This window comes from Hippocampus guttulatus, chromosome 18 (assembly GCF_054856545.1).
Source record: "Hippocampus guttulatus isolate MCC_2025c chromosome 18, RoL_Hgut_1.0, whole genome shotgun sequence".
NCBI classification, from domain to species: domain Eukaryota; kingdom Metazoa; phylum Chordata; class Actinopteri; order Syngnathiformes; family Syngnathidae; genus Hippocampus; species Hippocampus guttulatus.
This window is the reverse complement of record NC_141278.1, coordinates 10,136,678-10,157,504: the sequence shown is the minus strand read 5'-3', so window position 1 is coordinate 10,157,504 and position 20,827 is coordinate 10,136,678. Positions and strand designations below refer to the sequence as shown.

The following is a 20,827-nucleotide window of genomic DNA, read 5'->3' as shown; positions in this document are numbered from 1 at the left end:
AGGCGTTTGAGTCATTCGGTCACATTCCCAAAAAGATGAGTAAACGGGGTTATGTTCATCAGATGAGCATTGCTATCATCAACATGGTGAACCTGGCAGATAGAGTCAAGAATTAAATACAACTTGATAAGTACATTGAAAAAAGGTTGCCGAGTTTATTTTAAAAAAATATATATCAAACTCAACTCACAGGACAGATGAGGAAGGAATAAAGGATGGCACACTTAAATGTTGTTCGGGTCCAGTTCAGAAAGGATCCATTCGGCTCCATGGCTTCCGTTTTTTTTTTTTTTTGGTAATCTAAAATTGGGATGAAGCATCTGCTGCACATTTCAACTATCAAGATCGATTATTCAAATTTGAAAACTAACACACTGGGGAGAACAAAATCGAATCATTATTCCCATTTTCACCATACATAGATTCACTGCCAACAATCAAGAGCACAGGTGTCGAAAGTCAAGGCCCGGGTGCCAGATCTGGCCCGTCACATTTTTTTGTGGCCCACGAAAGCAAATCAAGCATGTCAATTTCCATGATTGTGAGATTCCACAGTAAGAATAATTATAATTCAATATTCTTGAAAAATGAGTGACATCCCTGATCAAGAGCAATCCCATCAAACTGCAACAATGTCCTTACTGGTTGCCAATTTTGCACAAAAACATGCAAAAAAAAAGGTTTGAATAACAATTGACGGAGTTACTTCATGTGGGGAAATCTTGTCGAGAGTTGAGTGTGCCACTTTTGTCCCTAAAATATTTGATGTCCTTAAAAAGTTGAAAGGTGTACTTTACAAATGATTTCATGAGTGTTTACAGCTTGCAAAGTGTGTAACAATGATTAAAAGGAAATCGCTCTCTTATAAGTTGTTGTGGCTTAAAAATTTCTGAGTCAAGGGCAGGTTTTGCATTCACCAGATTTTTTCAGAACGTTTTCCACAACCAGTTGAGTGTGGTACTTGGTACGCATCTCCAAAGTATTGCGCAGAAGCCACTATCTGATTGGAAATTAGCAAAAAGAAAATGAAGCCCAGGCGCAGAAGCATTTCCCAACACAGATGTGACCAGTAAACACGGGAAGGCGGAGAGAACATGAAGCGGTCCCGTGTGATGTGATGAAGAATGACCCCTGCTGGAAAGACGGCGAGGCGCCGTGTCACGTCGGTCCGTGTCCAGTCTATCTCGGGGGTTTGGGTTACGTTAGGACCTCCCCCCAGCAGGTTCCCCGCCCGTCTCCACCAGCGTGACGCGGCCCCCGTCGCCCTCCATGATGATGCCTCCCTCCTGCAGCACCACCATCTGGCCTTCCTCTTCCACCACACCCACGCCCGCCGCATCCTCGTCTTCGTCGCCGCCCACCACCTCCTCGGGGCTGACGTTGGCGGCGGCGCCGCCCGCCTGACTCTGGGCCATGGCCTCCAGTTTGATGCGGTACTCCTCGGCCTCCTGCTCCTTCCGCATCAGCTGCTGTCGGTATTCCTGCGCCTTCCTGTTGGCCTCCTGCAGCTGCCTCTGCAGCAGCTCCTGCACATCACAAACAAGTCAGTGAAACGCTCGACTAAAACTTCCCCTTCCGCACTACAATTATCCAAAATTAATCAGGACTACTCACAAAAAGTTCAGGATATTTGGCTTGCAGGTACATTTTCTGGATGGCCCGAAAATTAACCCCCACCTTTTGTGGTTTGGTATTTTGTTTTTTATTTTTTTGGGAAGCCATCCACCGTCATTCGCTGCTGTGGCACCACCCCCTTGTAGAAAAGTAGTGTTTTGTCACCACGTTGGTGTCAAGCAACTGTGTTGAAGTGAGTTTGAGTTTCATTTCAATAAAAGTAGTGCTTTGTCACCATTTCGTGGCATCTTGGTGTCAAGTGAGTGAAGGAGTTTCATTTTGAAAAAAAAAAAGGAGTGTTTTGCCGTCATCGTGGTGTCATGGAACTGCATATAAAGTAAGTTGAAGGGTTTCCATTTTGACCAAACTAGTGCTTTGCAGCCACCTTATGGATTCTTGGTGTGAAGGAACCACGTTGATGTGAGTTGAGGATTTTCATTTTGGCAACTGTCTTGCTCTGGCACCATTTTGAAGAATCTCGCCACGTTTCCACACTTTTATTGATCCAAAACACATATTTGACATGGAAAAAAAAAAAAATCTCAAAGAACGAGCCCAGGAAAAGTGCCAAAATGCGGTGTAACGACACTTGAAGCAATTCTGATCTTGTTTCTGTGTACTCACAAATTGATTTGTGGGCTCGTCGAATTGAACACAAAGCTGATTTACTCGCATGACGACCTCTGCTGGCAACAGGTCAGTTGTACCTTCTGCCATTTACTGCCAAGACCATCTAAAGGTTCTGTACTTTGCCGGCATGCATAGATGATCGAAGAAACATCATTTGCAGTCGAGAACCACCAATTGTGTGTACTTGTTGAATTTCTTGTGGCACAGCTGATGATCACTAATGGCATGGCGGTTAGGAATCGGCGACCCAGGTTACTACATCGATATTGTTGATGAACAAAAATGCGCTTTATACTTAACGACAAAATCCATCAAAGAAGTCACCACTCACCGTCTCTCCTGTGTCATTGTGATTATTGGCCACCTCCAACTTCCGCTTCCTGGAAGGCGGCGCCTGCGACTCCTCCGTCACCACCTCCTCCGTCACGGTGTTGGCGGGCACCGCTAGCACTACACACATCAGACAGTGGAGATGAGACATTTGATACCGACATTCCGGAGCCCGCGTCAGCCGAGTGAGATGGGACTACACGGAACAATGCGTCAAAAGCCCGGATGAAATCGCCGTGATCACGCGCTGATGATGGATGACGCTTCATGCACGTCAACAAGGCACCGGAAATCACGTCACTGGATTCAAATATTAGGCGTCGTGTCAAGCTGTCAACTGCCGACAGGAGACGGCAACCTTTCGCGCTCACACTTCGGGACAATTAAGAGTGTTCCTTTAACCTTCCGCGCATGTTTTTGGGCCATGGAAGGAAAACAGACTACCCGGAGAAAACCCACACAGGCACGGGGAGAACATGCAAACTCCAGGCAGGAAAGCTGGAGCCGGAATTGAACCCTGTTCCTCTGCACTGTGAGGCCGACGCGCTAACCAGTCGACCACCATTGTTGCCCCATCCAAATCGTGTTTATTTAAATCTCCTGCGTAACAGGACATGGCATTGAACCCAAACGACGGTATTGTGTCAAAATGTTGCAAGACCTATATATGGACATGATGATCATTAGACAGACACAAATAAGATTTAATGCATTGCTGTCATGTTGGAATCCAAATCAATTTCATCAAATCGCTGAGGGTTGTAGCTGCTATGAAACTGGCTGACCACCAGATGTCACCGATGAGGCTTATCACCCTTTTTTTTCCCAGGTTGGCTACTGTAACCTCTAATGCCAGGCTGTCTAATGCTTCACTTCAAAACAAAAATGTGGAGTTATATTGTTCGCCTGTGTGAAGACACGGAGAAACAAGCAACGTGCGTGAGAAAAACCCGCAAAGGTAAACGAGAGAGCCCCGAAAGCAAGTTACCATGTCGCTGAACTTGTGGCTCAATCAAAAAAGTCCCACTCGTGGCAGGGCAATTAATACTTCGTGCCTGCAAAACCATTGTAAATGAGACGATCGGACCCGAAGCGGCTAAAGAAATAGCCCGACTGCTGTAAAAACAGAAAAACTGAGAGCTGTGGAGGAATAGCTTCGTGTGTCTTCAATCGATTGTTGCCAGGAGATCAGATCTGTGTTCATCCAAACCATTTATCACACCGAGTAAGAATAAATATGAAAGATTCTAAAATATTTGATTGATGATTATTTGATTCCTATTCAAGGTTTTATAATGTTATATTTCAGTGTTGAAAAACGCTTATAATTGTTAAAATAAGCTTTTTGTTTCACATTTTCAGCTAGTGGTGTGCCGCGGGATTTTTTTTCCAATGAAAGAAATGTGCCTTGGCTCGAAAAAGATTGAAAAACACGAGCTTGATAGAGGAAGATTATCACATTCGCGACCGCGCCACATATCACCCTTGGTCAAATTCACGGTAATGTTCGTATTACTTATTACTATGACACCATCTTCAAATCAACGACAAATGTATTTCAGCCTATGAGCGAGTGAGTCATACTTTGCTGTCCATGCTGCATGGTGACGAAGAAGGGCTGCGACATGCCCCCGGTGGTCTGCAGGTTGCCATGTTGGTCGGTTACAATGGTGATGACCCTCTGGCCACCCTCGTTGACCACAGCAGCATGTTGGATGTTGCTGTCCAGAGCATTGGCGGCCATGGCTTCTTCAGATTCCCCTGGAAGGCAAAATGAAGTGTCACACGGGCTCGCCGGTGCCGACTCTGTCGCCTCAAACCTTTCGACAACAAGAACCAATATCACGACTTACATTCAGTACAGAGAGGGCCATATTTTTCATGCCTGCAACGTCTATTTTGTGGTTTTTGTGATTGATTACAGTTGTTCCTTGAGAGCCAAACTCAATTTGCTCTCTCAAATCATCTCTCCGCCTTGAAACGAATGGAAATGCCATCCATCGGTTCCTGCACATTTCTACAATTTGCAGCAATCTGAGAATGTCTTCCCTATGAAAGTAAAATTGGTGCAGCGTGAAATCCTTTACCGAGTCGAAAAGAAACCCCCACCTTAAAGTCTTTCACTGCCAAACTGCTGCTTGTTGTGAAGTAAGATGAACCGAGTTCTCTGCCACCGTACCGTGCTCGTACCTCAAACGTTTGCTTGGAAGCAAAAATCCCCCAACAGCCGAAGGACAACTCGTATCTCGAAAAAATTCCCAAATTGGTTCACACTCGTATCTGACCTTGTGAGTGCGTGTGTGAGAGTGTACCGGTGCCAGCCTTGTTGAGCAGGTCGGCCAGGTTGACCACACCTCCCTGTATTGACGGGATGCCCTGGATGATGAATTGCTGCTGGTTGCCGGTGTTGCTGGACTCCACGTTCATGCTCACCTGGTTCATGTTCACTTGGTTCTGCATGCCCTCCTATACACACACAGAGGAGAAAAAAAAAAGTGGTGGGGGGGGGGGGGGGGGCGTCATGACCGAAGCTCGACGTGAGTCAGGGAGTCGAGAGCCGCGACGAGGCGAGCGGACGACCTGCAGCAGCAACATGAGCTCCGTGTTCTGGATGTCGACGGCGATATCGAAGGGCGTTTTGTCGAACTTGCTGAGGGCGTGTACGTCGGCGCCGTGCTTGATTAGCGTCTCCACCACACCGTGGTGGCCGTGCTGCGCCGCCCAGTGCAGCGCCGTCATCTTCAGCATGTCTTTGGCGTTGATGTCGGCGCCGCTCTGGAGCCGAGAGAGGAAAACGGTGAGACGCGCAGGAAAGGAGTCCAATTTTCACCACTGGCACCTCACCATACGAGTGACCCGACTGATGAGATTTTCAACAAACAAGCCGTCGTTCGGGCGATTTTTTTTTTTGTTTTCAAAACTTGTGTCCTTTGAACAATCTTAGCTTCGCTCTTCAGTCCACCGGCCTAATGTTAATGCTAATTAGCATCTACCCTGCAGTAACGTAACCGGATACGCAACGGATTCAACACAATTGGTTTCACACACACATTGACAGTGTACAATAGTTCTCACAGTCATCGATCTTTATCCTCTGTGTAGAGTGACTACTGAAGAGAACAGAGGACGTTACTGCAAATCCCACTTGAATTCTAGGCAGGTCTTGCTGTGCTGCAAAATGAATCCCTCTTAAGATGTGTTCTGTTTCTTTGTCTTAAATTCTAAATTGGCTATTTTAAGAATTTGTGTTCATGCACAATACATAGCATGTGTGCATCAATGCTCTTTTATTTATTTATTTATTTTAAAGATAATGGCCAATGTATTGTATTTTTGGCCAACTCTATCGTTATCGTCATGGGCCCCAAAATTGCCATATCAGGAGGACTTGGTGAATGCGTGTCTCCGTGGTCAGAACGAAAGCGCTCACCCTGACCAGCAGCTCCACGATGATGGTGTGCCCCTCGGCGGCGGCCATGTGCAGAGGCGTCCGGTCCACTTTGGTGCGAGCGTCACGACTGACGCCCGCTCGCAACAGGACGTCAGCAGTGGAGTAGTGGCCATGCTGGGCGGCCAGATGCAGTGGGGACGTCCCAAGCTGCGCGGATGGTGGGGGTTGCACGGGATTAACGCGCTTCATGACTAATGCGTGACCAGTCGGGACGAGCACTCACCCAGTCTGTAGTGAACGGAGCTCCGTTGGCCATCAGGTTCCTCACCTCGTCGTCCAGGCCTTTACGCGCCGCCTCCAGAAGACGCTTGCCCAGGTCCACCAGCGACATCTGACGCACAAACGCAAGGCTGCTATTCAAATCCCCGCAGGAGACATTACTTTGGACAGCTATTGTTGACAACCTCATTTTGGTTCTCTAGGTTTGACTGGTTTCAATGCTTTGATGTCAATTCAGTAAGAAGTAGAAATGCACAAATAATTAGAATGCTGGTTGAAAGTTTTTTAAAACATTTACCTTTGTGCACAAGTGAGCATACGTGGTATGTCACCTCACATTTCTGACAGCATGTCAATGACATTTTTCATCTGATAGGGGCAAGATTTATTTTCTGCATTTGCAGAAATTTTAATGGGCACAAAGTGATCAAATGATACAAAGCTAGAATGATCTCATCAAATGGAACGGTAAGAGCTGAATTTTGTATTACACTATGTTTTTATGGGCGGGTACAATCAGAGTGACACTCACTCATTCACTCTCTCTCACACACACACACACACACACACACACACACCCTCGCGCACACACGCACGGGCACGTCTGTCTGGATGCTGCAGCAGAACGTAAATCGTGTAAGAGGAAGGAGACACGAACTATGTGAAAACTCTCAGAGTAAACCAGAATACAGTATACTTTCAAAAGTCTGCCTTGGCTGATATAAAGCCGCCTCGCTGAATGACATGGTCGAAGAACAGGCCAGTTAGTAATTCTGACTTGTCCAAACAACTTTAACTCCAAATAGAAGTTTCAAGTGTGGAAATATAGTTGGAAGTCTCAATTCTTGCACATTTTCAACTCTCGTGGTGGTGTCGAACGCCATGTCCCGCGAGAAACAAAAGAAATAACTGCGCCATCTGGTGGAACACTGTCGCTTATATGCGAATTTGAATTTTGAGGAAGAAAACATGTTTCTGTCATCCATTTGCGCGTACGCAACTGAAAGAAACCGTAACTTCAAAGAGATGTTCGTGTTGGTGGTTTAGTTTTCATGGCAGAAACGGGAGAGTAACTTTGAAGAGAAAAGTTACCGACGACGCGAGCGGGGTGGCGGCGTCCGACAATCATGTTGAGCGGTTAGCACAGCCGAAGCTTTTCTCGCCGGGCCGAGGAGCCATTTTACGCGCCTTGTGGCCAGCAAAGAGTCCGCCATGTGCCACGTCTCCCCTCCCCTTCGCACTTATCAATTACAAATCACCAACATCCATTTTGAACACCTCCAAACATGTCCTGCACGACGGACAGGAAACCGTTTGATATAAACTTGTTGGTTTTCCGGGGGAAGTCAGCGAGAAATTTCCTATTTTACACACCGAGAAAAAACCACTTCCACATCCGGTGAACTCGCTAGTCTCGGAGCGCGCAGCGTTGAAGCGCTTTGGGGGCGTTTTGTGGCAAGTTTTTCCCCACAACTACATCGTCCGCTGAGCCGATGCTGTCTTAAGGCGCGAGCGAAACATGTTTTTATCTCCGGGAGGACGACGAGGCGACGACTTACCGCGTCCAGGTTTGTTGGCAGCCACAGGGCGGCTGGCGACTGCTAACGTAACGTTAGCCAGCTAGCGAACCAAGCCAAAGCTCTCCGTGTGCCTTGATGTGTCTACACCGAGTACAATTGGACGAATCAAGTCTAATTGGTAATTGGCACGTTTCAAGTGTTTTGCTCTGGACGCCAGCGACGCATGCTTGCCGCCGCCAAATTGTTTACTGGGCAAAGTAAGAAGTAGACGGCAGAAATATACCCGGATGTTGTGAGCAAGGTATCCAAGGTAAAAGTTTCGAGCGCGTTTTAATTCTCGATTTGCAACGCAAATAAAGCAATATTTGAAATACACTCAATTCACCTTTAGCATATAGTGTGCTTTTAACATTTCTGTCTTTGACACTATTGATAAATACGAGTTATGTAGTGTCCGCCCTCACAATTTGGTCTTATTTTGAAATTCATGACAAGGAACTGTGAACGCCAACTTTGTCTAACTTGAATGAGGTCGCCAGCTGTTAGCTCTTAGCCGTAGCATGAGTGCGCCAGAGTTCTCTTACCTCCTTTGTCCGTATATCGTCGCCTCTTCCGAACCGTTAGACGAAACAAACCGAACTAAGTGACATCTGGTACTCAAGAGTTTCCAAACAGTGTTTAAAATATTTTTTTTTCGTGTATCAATGTGGTTAGCGACAGATGCTAGTTAACGGCGAGAGGGCGGGCTTTGTATCGCCCCGTAGGCTGATCGTAGATCAGTTTTGTCAAGTCCGAGTGATAAGGACGCAATGTGGCCGCTCTATCTGCTGAACTCAGACCAGCATGCTGCTACACCCCCCCCCCCCCCCTTCCAACGAATTAAAGGCAGATGTTCAGTTTTTGAGCATTAAAAGGATTGTTTAATCATGAACTTCGTGATGCATTCAAATGATGCTCTGCTGGTCATGTTTTCACCCGTGCCAATTACTGTAGCTCTTACCTACTTTGATTCTCTCTTCTTTCATCTATAACTGCTTCAAACAAAGTGTATGCAGAAAAAGTGGTTAAGATTGCAGGACAATTACAAGTGCCCTTGGTTGTCTGTTGTTGCTATTTGTTTATTTATTTTTATTTAACATATATTTATGTCTTAGGGAATTTTAACGTAAATTTTAGCTGTGTGTTCAATGTACTACATGTTTGTACTGTGGTTGAGAGAGGAAAGTCATTTCATCTGTGCCTTATGTTACACATAGTGCATATTTGACACTAAAAGCTGACTTGACAACTGTCAAGTCAACTTTATTGATGTCATGCTGAAAATGTGCACACGTCTGCGACAAGCTAAGTTTGAAAGGAACAAGAAGCTGTAGCATCCATTGATGAAAGAGATTGGCCCACATCTACTGCCCCATGTAAATCCGCTTCAATTCCATGCCGCGACTCCGTTCCGCATCTGCGCTCCCGTTCCTTTCGTCTCATCATCGGCTCCACAAGCTACCCATCCATCCATCCAGCCGCAGACTGTCCAACAGCACCGACATTCCCGCCGAACAAAGCGGGGCTGTTAAAAATGCTGCCCATTTCAGGCGCAAAACCACAAGCGCCCCGGGGCTGTCCAGCAACAACAGTCAGATGGCGCCGACATTCCTCCCAATCAAGATCAGTGCTGGTACACGCGTGCTGCAGAGAAGGCACAACCACCAAGCAAAGATTCTTCACCTTTGATGAACGTCGTGGCCAAAAAATGCTGAAAACAATCCACAGCAGGTCCACACGACGTAACAACACAATGTGGCAAAACAAAACACAAAAACAACAAAAAAGCAAGGCTCTTGAAGAGCACATTTGGCAATAAAGTTGACTTGAATTTGAACTCAATCTGGCATCGTTGTTGACGTGGTTGCCATAAAGTACTGTGTATGCTTTTCAAATTGTGTGCAACGCGCTGTCATGTTAGGATTGCTCTCTGGCATATCATGTGGCTTAAAACTATTAAAAACTTGAATTCAGAAATTATTTTGCAAGTTTCTTTACACATTCCTGGTCTCCCGGCATACTTGTGGACCCTTGAAGGGCTCAATATTAAAGGTACGATATCTGGAATATTCAGTCGTGCTTACAAGTTTTTCAAGATGTGAGCCGTCATTTGGCTTATTTCTAAGCAATACAAACAGCAACGCAACGCATGTCGGAAGATACCTAGGGCATGTATTCATTCTCTGCAAAGAACAAAGCATCTTAGCGACTTTGTATGCCTCCACGTAGCCATTGTTTATCTGCATTGTTGATGTAATCTTGTTTCATTTGAGGCAGTTGAGAACAGATTGGTCCTGGTACAATAAAAGGAAATCCATTTAATTGTTGCCATTGGTACATTCAAAAGGCAAACATGTTTCTCTTGTCCAGTGGCTTCGGTGTGATGCCGGATCAGAGTGAAACACCAAATCAGCAGCAAGAAATAAATACATCAAGACATCTTAAAATATATTAATATGGAAACGGAGTTTGGACTTTGAAAAATAAATAAAGCAATATAATTACAAAGTGACGAGCTAAGCTCTCGACCTCAAAGTGGAAGCTGTCGGTTTGCAGGCTCACATGACAACATGCAGCAACTTAAAGTGACATCACGACAGCTTTCTAACCATGCTTCCTAGGAGGAGGGGAGGGGTCAGAGGTTAAGGGCGGGGCTCAGAGCAACAGGTTGAGGTCTGCCAGCAACGCGTCCACATCGGCAATTGGATCCCTCCAGTAGTTGAAGGAAGAAAACTCGCTCAGCTCCTCCTCCTGCACACAATTCATCGTCATTGCAAACACGTGTGACCTTCGACCTCAAATGCAGTGATGTCAGACCAATAATAGCATGTGAGAAATCAGGTGCAGTGAGGGAAATGTATTCTTCTCAGGGTGATGCAGATATTCGGCAGGACAAAAATAGTTCTCTGTTCACAAAGATTACCATCAATTAATGTGCATTAATGTCTGAGCTGGAGGTGGCACAATCAATGGATTAATTCGCAACAACTGAATTGATAATCGAATTAATCTGAGGCAGTCTTTCCATTTGTTGCTGATGCTGGTAGTAGAGAAGCGGAGTTTTTTTTTTGAAAGTAATATCGTGGTTAGGAGTTTCTGGTGCACAAACGTAAAAGAATAATCCACCTTTGTTGTTCAAAATTTGGCAGTTTGGCCGTTTTTGCACACGTCACAGGAGAACTGGGACGACCATGTTGCTTTTGGGGTCAGATGGAATCACAGCGCCATCCAGTGGAAAAACAGTGCAAGTCCATCCATCCATTTTCTAATCTGTTTATCCTCTCAAGGGATGCTGGAGCCCATCCCAGCCGTCTTCGGGCAGTAGGCGGAGTACACCCTGAACCGGTTGCCAGCCAAGGCACAGATAGATGAACAACCATTAGCGCTCACAATCACGCCTTGGGAACAATTTGGAATGTTAACCTATGGTGCGTGTTTTTTGGAATGTGGGAGAAACGCCACCGTCATATTTTTCTCATGTCAAATATGTGACTCGGCTCAATAAACATTGGCAACTAACTGCTCTTAGGCTGTGTCTTTAGTCCCGCCCACTCACATGCTGGTCCCGTCCAATCAACTCGTCACGGGCTTGGTTGCGAGGTCCATCGAGCAAGCCCAGCTCCCGCAGCTCGGAAAGGTCCAGGGCCGGGATGGGTTGCCTCCAGAACAGGAACGAGTCATACTGGCTGCTCGATTTCTCCATCATCGTTAACCTGGAACACAGCTGAGCGGTCGCCAGTAAGATGGGGCCTATCTCACTTTGGGCAAGGGGCCGCATACACCGTGATTGGTCGCTAGCCATTGTGAAGATACATACTTTATAAAGGACTGGCTTGTTGGTAGCCGATCATGGGTCATGAACTTAAAAACAACGGACTGTTCACCAGTCAATTGCAGGACAAATATAGTGAAATGATGAACTGGTCCACAGACAAAAATGAAATGACCACCAACCAATATCAGGGAAAATCAAGACGAATAATGTTGCCTGTCAGTATCAGGGCACATATTATCCCCCGTTTGATTTATTGATCAATCAATCAACAAAAGGCAACCAAATAATTTAATGGGCTACGAAACATTTTAGAGGGGGTTTAGCGCCCCTAAAACTGTACTAACGACGCCATTTGCACTTGTATACAAAAAATGATCTTGACTCAATAACACGCATATTATATATTTAAAAAAAAGATAGATTCAAATTCGGAACCACCAGTCCACGGTTCTGGACTGATTTGTATACCGTGCGCATTTGTTCATGATTTATTTTTGCTTTACGTGCTCATTTGTTTATGATTTGTTTTATGTGCTTTTTCTCTTCATGCTGTCTTTCTTGTCTCGTCAAAATTGACGCGCAACAAGAGGTCAGCACTTGCGAGGATGGATTGGACACATTTGTTGACGAGTGGAAAATTGTTCATTGCACTCATTCTGGCGATGCGTAATCAATCAATCAACCGACCAATTAGGCTTCTTTTCTGCGGTCGCCATTCGCATCGGATGTTAATTTTAAGGCGTTGGCCAAGATTTGAAAAAAATAAAGAAAAGACAATTTCTCGAAGATGACAGCAAAAAGCTGAAAATGTATTGCTCACTTGATTTCGTTTCTCTTGAAATGTCAACGAATAGAACGCGATATTCTTTTTCTTCTTCGTATCATAACGTTTAACTGTCGCGGATGGAAGCAATGAATGAAACGAGGACATTTGTCATCAGGAGGCCTGAGGGAATCCATCTGCGAGTGAAATAAAACAGAACATCACCTGCTACCAGTGTGCAAATGTTGTCGATTGTTCTTTGTAGTCGAGATGCTTTCCTAAAGATGAAGATGAACGGATGAACAAGAAGGCCGACGCTGCTGACCGCAGGTTGAAAATGAGCATCGATGTGCAACTCAGTCAAGTTCGTGTAGATAAACACGACTACTTCCGGTACAGCACCACAGAAGCAGCTACATTTCAGGTATACGGTACCTTGAATCAGGCTAATATCACTGATATTAGTATTTAATGGAGATATTAGTGTAAACATAGTATAACTATGACAAATTGTACTCTTTTAATTCTGTCTGGTACAATTTACACCGCTATTTATTTGTATTGTTTGTTTCCGGTGGATTTCCGGATTGACAAGGTGTGGAAGCTGCGCATGCGCGCAACAGCCCTGTGTCCCGTCATCTAAAGGGCAGACTATCATCCTTGTTCTTTTAATTTTTTTTTTTTTAATGGGCTTCAAATGACTTTAATGTGATGAGACGCCTTTGCATTTGTTCACATGAAATGCTGACGTCACTGACGTGCTCTGGGTGGGGTTCCTGCCACAGGGATGATAAATAGTCGGCAGGGGGCGACATCGGGATCGGACGGCTTTGCGCCGCTGCTCGCTTGGGCGGGAACCGGGAGGCGGGACTTCCTGCTTGGGGGCCGCGCCTCAAGAAGGAAAAAAAATCCAAAGAAGAAAAAAGAAAGCCCACTCAAGTAAGAAAGACTCTCGTCTAGCATCGAGTCAATGCGACAGAGGCACGAGTTGGACGTGCAATCACTTCCAGTTTTCCGTTTGCTTATTGGCGAGTCAGGTGAGTTTGTTGCACTTATTTTTTCTTCTTTAGTTGCCCTTCCTGGAATGTGTCAAAGTTCAGATGAAGGGAGCCGTTCATGATTGACAGCTCGCCGCTGGCAGCACTCAGATCAGTTTGGTATGTCAAGCAACGCATTCAAGCGGCGCTTGGTTAAACGCCAGGAAAATAAATTCAGTGGCAGTTCGGATCGGTTTGTCTAAATTTACAAAAAAATTGCGTTTTCTTTTTTTTTTTTTTTTTAATTTGTTGGAAGATTGAAACGAGTTCAAATCAAGTCAGGACCAGATTAGGGTGAGGGGCGGAGTCACAGTGAGCGAGATCAGTATGCTTGCTCAAGGGTCACGTTGAATTGTTGCAAAATGGTTGTCCAATCTTCCTGTGTGGACTTCTGGCACAAAACCAATGAGCATGTTTGTCGCCTCACTGAAGGATGTGAGTGTGAATGTCGTCTTTGGCTGGCGACCGGTCCAGGGTGTCCCCTGGATCATTTGCAACGGAAATGTAATACATGGGTATCAATAATGAATACATCCAATCAAGGCATTTGCAACTTTAGACACGGTGACCAGACTTTCCCTCTCGCTTTACCTGGGCGACAAAGAAGGGGGCAAGATGGGGCAGCCGTACAAAAAGCTGCCCATCACGGTTATCCACCAAGTGCCCGGCATAAGCATCAGCCCGCCTCATTTGCTCCTGACGCCAGTTGCCTTGGAAAGCAGCATAACAGCCAAACTTACCCTGCAGGCCTCAGGATACGCCAGGTTGGCTCACAAGCAGTTAGTGATAGGTGGATATTTATATCATGTTACAAGCCAGTACAGTGGATATATAAATCTACACGGGTTGAGTGAACGCTGGCGCGTTTTGGCTGCCGCTGCTCAACCCGTATTGTTTTGTGTTTTTTGTTATTGTAAAGTGTCCTTGGGTGTCTTGAAAGGCGCTTATAAATAAAATATATTATTATTATTATTATTAAATGTTTGATTGGAATCCGAAAAGTATGATTGAACATTTTAATCTTGTCATTCATACTTCATTTAATCAGTGTTAACCATTCATAACATATATACGTATTAAATGCTGTACAAAATGGTTTGTTTTAATAATTATCTATCTATCTGATGATTTAATAAGTGCATTTAAGGGCTACAACTAACAAGTATCTTAATAACAGATGTGTTTATTATTTTTAATGAATCAGAATTTTTTTAAATCATTCCTTTATTCCAAAAAAATTGTTTCGAAATATGGTTTCAAACAGTCCAGAAAATGCACAATCATATCGCTGATGACTCAGTTGCAATGTTTGCTAATGTCTACAAACACAAAGTTAATGATCGCCAGTGTCGTATTTCAAGACAAAACACACAATCAGTCTGCTTTCATGGAGGAGAATAGAAAGTGGAGAAGATTTACTGTTGATTCATTTGATGATCAATTCATTGTTGTGAGCCTCCTTCGGAAATTGAAGGCTCGCGTTTATGTGGCGGCGGCGAGGACATATGTCGTGGTTTTAACTCGTTTTTGAGGAAGCGGCTTTGTTTGCTTGTTGTCGTCGTCCGTGCGGTACTGCCTGCGCCTTATTTTCCTTTGTTGACCGTTGCCACGGCGACCCCAGCGTCGGTGTTCATGTTTTGCCACTGTAACTTCTCCTTCCACTGACGCGCTCGGTCGGGAACAGGAAGTGAGTCGGATGACCTGTCTGACCTTTGACCCCAACCCGTATTTTGTTATCGTCTCATCAAGTGGGAGTTGAGCGAGTTTTCTTCCTTCAGAGACCCCGGAAAGTCAATCCAGAGATTTGAAATAACCTTTAACCTTTTTCAGGGACAGGGGTCACTAGAGTGGACAGCTTATCATGTTATCAGGTTCCAGGTTATCAATTATTGGTGCGATTTGTGGCCGCACTTGCAGCGCTTTGAAACTCATTTTCACCAGTGACGCTACGGTGACGCGGCCCGCGAAACATCAACTTGAGCGTCTTTGTTTGTACTAGCAGTTGCGACATACAGTTAGCTAGCTAGCTCTGCCTCTGCCTGCAAAATGATGAAAGCGTTGCTGTTTTAGAGCGCCTCGTTGTGAGAGGTGACGGTAGAGTTGGGGGGGCAGGCTGCACTTTTCCAAATCATTTTACTACCCAGATGGCCATTTTGTAATCCAAGTAATATTCTTTGACATAACTACGCAATGACATCACTCTGTGGCAACACAAAAAGCGACAATCCCGCAAAACGAGTTGGCGAAACTGGTCATGGGACACGCGCGCGCACACGCAAGCAAGCAAGGTCATGATTGTCGTCCTCTCCCCTCCACCCCGACGCCGATCACATGAGCGCCAAAGATCAATCCGACGTCTGCGGACGTGTTGCTGGTCCCTGCGGCGTTCGCGGGAACATTCCTGTCGACGAGCGTGAAGCTCACACATTCCTGCTTTATCATACGCTCCAACCTTCACCGCAGCGTTCCGGAAAACACCAGCAAAGCGCAATAGCGGCGGAAAATGGAACAAGAAACAGCCGCTTGGATGGGGAAAATCACGCGCACTCGTCATTTCATTTCACTTAATTTGGAGGGGTGGGGGGGGGGCAAATCCCAGGAATAATATTTCACTGATCAAATGCAAATTTTTATTCAGCGATGGCTTTATGTGTCCCTCAATGCATTTTTTTGACGCCGATTTCGTGTTGTTTTTAAACTCATTCAGTACCAGCCAATTCTAGACCAAGTCTGAAAAGACGTTTAGAAACGTCTTTGGGAGTGAACGAGTTTTAGCGTTTGATTTGTGTCCGCCCCCCCATCATAAGTTGGTTTACCCTTTCATGCACCAATAATGATCCGCTGATAACATGATAAGCTGTCCACTGTAGTAACCGCTGTCCCTGAAAGGGTTCATTTTGTACACGTGCTTGGGTTTTTCATTTTTTTTAAACAAACAAAACTGGAAACCATCTTAAAGAGGAGCATAAAATATACGTCCGATGACTACAGTCAGCGCACATTGGATACAAATCAAATCTAAGGAGAAAACGTGCCAGCTAGCTGTCCGTCAACACCAAAATCAGACATAAGCGCCGTCGTTGGACCTTGTCACCCAAACGTGAAGACGCGCGTGTTCACTTGCATCCAAGTTTCATTCAAATAGCGGTTGCATGTACATGTGCAAACGAAAGCCTTCCTGTGGCAAGTTTGGACCCCACCCAGTGTTTACTCACACACTCCGCGTGTGTGTTTTTGTCCTCCGACTTGGCAGAAAAACGCACCAATATTTGCAAGCGCACATCATCCGGCCGGGTCAAAATGTCTTTTACAGACGAGCCCAAAACGCAAATCGCTCGCGTACTGCGGCAACAAATAAGAAAGGCAAACATGGGAATATCATCCATTCCGCGAATGACGTTTTCACCAAGGCCGACTGAGGAATTCATCCAAACGGGCTCCAATCGGAAGCCATTGGTTGAAAAAGATGATAAAAAAAAAAAAACAACTGCATAGGTGGCAGTGGCTTTCCTTGCCCACATGCAAGGGCATCCCGTTTTTTTTTTGGTTGTTTTTTTCTGTTTTGTACTTCACTCGAGCTGTATGCGAAACTTGAATTTTTGAATTTTTGCTGACAAGGCATCTTGTGTTTTTTTGCAGGTCCAGCGCGGAAACAAGCTCAGCGGTTGTCAGGCAGGCTGGACCGTTTTGCCTCCCGCGCGTTCCGGGTTTAGCCGCCGGTTGCACTTCCTGGTCTCGGGCGGCCTTCGGCATGAGCGAATTCTGGCACAAGATGGCTTGTTGCGTCACGGCCAAAGCGCCGCCGGTAAGACGCCGTTTTCCACACCGGCCTCATTTGAATGAGCTGGAGTCTATCCCATCTGTCGACCAGTCGCACATATCGACAAACTAGACCGGTCACCTGACAAGACCAGGGCTCATGTTGCACCACTCTGCCCAAAACGATGATGATGATGATGATGCTTATTATTGTGAAAGGGCTCACAGGATGCTGACACCACCAGCGCCGCTTTTATTTTTAGACTTTTCTCTTTGTTCTATTGTGACATGGTAACAATACACACACACACACACACACACACACACACACACACACACACACGCTGATGAGCTCACTCTCAGGGAAGTTGATGCGCGAGTTTCCTTTGAGCTGCTGGGCAGTCAGGGAAAGCAAACGTTAGTTTTTGGGGTTGAATACTTCTCACCGGGTATTCGAGCTGCAAATCCCCTTGAAAACTTGCCAAGGGATGGAAAGCAAAAGCAGCCGTGCTTGATTGAAGATGCAACTGACTGACTTTTTTTTGGGGGGGGGGGGGGGGTGAATTGTGTTGCGCACCCTGAACTCGTTGCCGGGCACTTGCGCATTCTTGAAATCCAATTCAGGGGCTCCTTGTCACCGACTGGTTGCTAATGTAATCTGGAGAGGTGTTCTGGAACGTCGGTCGGTTTCCGCGTGTGGCTTTGGTGGAGAGGCGACCCGGCATGGCCACACCAAGGCAAAGACCCCCCCTCCCCCGTCAACAAGCATCCAAACGATGCCTTTTCCCTTTTGCCGATGACGGGAGGCGACGACTACGGGCGATGTGCCGAAACGCTCAAATGTTATTCGGCATCTGTCGCCGCACGCTCACCCCCCGCGCGTGTGTGTTTCTAGAAGAGGAGGAGACGGAGGATTGACCGCAGCATGATCGGTGAGCCGACAAACTTCATCCACCTGACCCACATCGGCTCGGGAGAGATGGCCGACGGACGGCAGCCCGTAAGGACCGGCGGCCGACAAACGCGCAATCGCTCACCGGTTGTGATTTCACGTGGCGTGTGTGTGTATGTGTGTGTGTGCGCAGTCGGGGTCCGTTCAGGAGCAGATGAGGTCGAAATGTCCAAACATGAATGGCAGAAACAGCCTTTTGTAGCCGGTAAAGTTCTGTACTTCTTCTTTTTCCCGCTCCTCTTTACCAAGCTGTTCTCCATCCTTCCTCTTCTTCGGCGATTCATTTTTTTCTTCTTTCTGCCTCTCCTCTCCCGCTTGACTCGTCTTCTCCGCGTTCGCTTTTTTCTCCTCTCTCCTTTTTTTTTGGATTCCTTTCCCTTCTTTATTTTCCTAGGTGGCGCTATACTGCGACCCTTTTAACTCGTTCACTCCCAAAGACGTTTCTAAACGTCTTTTCAGACTTGGTCTAGAATTGGCTGGTACTGAAATGAAATGGCCGACACGCTCTCTCTTTTGTCAGGCGTACCACGGCGCTGACTGTCCTCTCGGCGGTGACACGCCCACATTCCGTCCGGCCCCCTTTGGGGTTGGGGGGGGCGCCGTCCCTGTGAGCAAAGCCCGTCGCCAAAGATGCCGAACCTGTGCAGTCCTCCGCCTTTCAGTCTGACGCGGACCAACTCGGGAGGGGATGAACTTGAGCGAGGACGTCAGCGCTCACACAACACCACTGGACTCCGTTTGCCACAGTCCCCTTTCTTCAAAAGTCCAACTTTGTGGTTTTGAACATTTCCCAGCATTCCCTGCTCAATCGGTGATCGCATTTCAAGTTCCCAGGATGCTTTGCGCTCATAGGTCAGTCACGGCTTGCGTGACGACATGGCAGTCCGATGCACTGGAGGACGTCCTCTTTCAAAGACTTACAGGTCATGTGACCGCCTCCTTAACTTCTCAATGGATGATTTTTATGTGCTTTCAGGTCACGCGATCGCCACTTGGACGCGAATGCGACGAGACAATTCGCTCGTGTGAGCTTTTTGAGGGATTTTTAAATTGTTTTTATTTTTTGGGTTTATCTATTGACAATTTATCTTTTTAAAAAGACGTCAGTGCGTCAACACGTTTGCATTTCAAATGAACTTTGACCTCCACAGAAGCTCAGGGTCACCTCCAGATCATGTTGACATCTCCCAAGTGACGTTTTTGCTTACGCAAGGCCGTCCGCACGCACTTGCTTGCTAAGCTAAGCTCCGCCTGCTGGTTATGTAACTGATGAATAAAGAAAGACCCGCGCTTACTTCCAGCGGTTGCGCTTTTACTTCGAACGAGTTCGGCCGAACAACGCGCGGTCGTCGTCGTTGTTTGTGTATGTCTGCGTGTGTGAGCGTGCATTTTTCTCTCTGCGTCTGTCTGTGCGTGATCTGTGTGCGTGTGTGTGTTTCTCCATCTATAAATTGTGTGTGCATATGCATCTGTGCGTGTATTTTTCCACGTCTGCGCAAGTTTCGGTCTGTCTGTGATTGCGTGTTTTTTTTTCTGCTATGAGCGTGTGTGTGTGTGTGTGCGTGCGCTCGCACACGCTTTATTAGTAACAGCTGGGTACAAAGCAAAGCTGCTGTAATGCTGTGTGCACGATGCGTCTGGGGATGACATAAGAGAACATGATGAAACTTGAAAGAGGGTTCAAGGTCAGATTAGGGGACGAGTTCCAGAAGGAAACGTAACATCATCTGATGCCATGAAAATCTGTGTGTGTGTGTGTGTTGTCATGGAGACAGGCGTAGGAAATAGTCTGTGTAGAAATGGTGCTTCCTTACAGTACATGGTGACATCATGAAAGTATGTTTTAGTGGTTGGGCTTGTTTGAACCCTTTCCTGCACCCTGTAGCCTGATCACATGATAAGCTGTCCACTGTAGTCACCGCCGTACGTCCCTGTGAGGTTTAAAAACTAAAAGGAAAAACTGGCCTTTGAGGTGAACATATCCTGACAGTCGTGAGGTTCCTGGGTTGGAATCTTAGCCTTCCGATTAGCACTTAGCATCTCGTCCCTGTTATTGCATCTTTAAAAAATATCTACATTTTTTTTAACTCCCACAATTCTAAAATGGGTTAGCTTAGCATCTGAGCTTCCTTTAAGACAAAGAAAATGTGAGTGGAAAGGCGCGTTAGTCTCTATGTCAGGGGAGGCCAACGCGCGGCTCGCGAGCCGCATGTGGCTCTTTGGCTGGTTCGATGCGGCTCCTGGGCTTTCTCATGACAAGGGTCGAAAACGCCTCGGCGGTGGCGCTGCCATTCAAACAACGGCATTAAATACACAGAACTAACTACATCAGCCTAGCATCAAGCCCTTTACTTGATTGACATACAGGGCAACCAATCAGATGACAACTGAATCACAAACAACTGTACTCGGCGCTAAGCTAGTCAGCTTTAAAGGTAGGGGTGACCAATACGTCAATCGCGATCGACTCGGAGCTAGCGGACTGGTCCCAAATCAAGCGCGAGCGTTGGGAGGAGGAAATGAGGGAGGGGGGGGGGGGGCTTTCAATGTATGAAGTTCCGGCTGTCGCTCATCTCGGTGTGCGTGCGTGTGTGTGTGTGTTTGTGTATATGCTTGCACGTGCGCGATCGGGTCAATGACGGGAGGTTCGTCGCTTCAAAAGTCGATCTTCGCTCAAATATGTAGCAAGCTGATCCAAGTACCACTGCAGCTCGTGCGTGCGTGCGCATGTAAGCGAT

General features: G+C 46.3%; 3 protein-coding genes across 5 annotated transcripts; 1 reads left to right on the top strand and 2 right to left on the bottom strand.

The window, feature by feature from the left end:
• Nucleotides 1-131: 131 nt before the first annotated feature.
• gabpb2a (GA binding protein transcription factor subunit beta 2a) lies at nt 132-8,032 on the bottom strand. 2 transcript variants are annotated; one of them, XM_086136122.1, is made up of 8 exons: nt 7,804-8,032; nt 6,249-6,356; nt 6,005-6,172; nt 5,155-5,349; nt 4,887-5,040; nt 4,159-4,335; nt 2,576-2,694; nt 132-1,526 (listed from the first exon to the last, which is right to left on the bottom strand). In XM_086136122.1, the coding sequence occupies exons 2-8, from the start codon at nt 6,354-6,356 to the stop codon at nt 1,203-1,205; spliced, it is 1,245 nt and encodes a 414-aa protein (XP_085992248.1). In that variant the 5' UTR covers nt 7,804-8,032; the 3' UTR covers nt 132-1,202. The 2 variants fall into 2 exon arrangements, with proteins under 2 accessions (XP_085992248.1, XP_085992249.1); XM_086136123.1 differs by lacking the exon at nt 7,804-8,032 and adding an exon at nt 7,337-7,523.
• A 2,069-nt stretch (nt 8,033-10,101) lies between these two features.
• Nucleotides 10,102-12,720, bottom strand: mllt11 (MLLT11 transcription factor 7 cofactor). Of its 2 annotated transcripts, none has more exons than XM_086136127.1 (3): nt 12,567-12,720; nt 11,360-11,527; nt 10,102-10,554 (listed from the first exon to the last, which is right to left on the bottom strand). In XM_086136127.1, the coding sequence occupies exons 2-3, from the start codon at nt 11,507-11,509 to the stop codon at nt 10,459-10,461; spliced, it is 246 nt and encodes an 81-aa protein (XP_085992253.1). In that variant the 5' UTR covers nt 11,510-11,527; nt 12,567-12,720; the 3' UTR covers nt 10,102-10,458. The 2 variants fall into 2 exon arrangements, with proteins under 2 accessions (XP_085992253.1, XP_085992254.1); XM_086136128.1 differs by having other exon boundaries at nt 11,360-11,516.
• Nucleotides 12,721-13,192: 472 nt separating this feature from the next.
• cdc42se1 (CDC42 small effector 1) lies at nt 13,193-19,383 on the top strand. The gene is made up of 5 exons (XM_086137312.1): nt 13,193-13,378; nt 17,018-17,183; nt 18,033-18,137; nt 18,223-18,294; nt 18,610-19,383. The coding sequence occupies exons 2-4, from the start codon at nt 17,130-17,132 to the stop codon at nt 18,289-18,291; spliced, it is 228 nt and encodes a 75-aa protein (XP_085993438.1). The 5' UTR covers nt 13,193-13,378; nt 17,018-17,129; the 3' UTR covers nt 18,292-18,294; nt 18,610-19,383.
• Nucleotides 19,384-20,827: the final 1,444 nt, after the last annotated feature.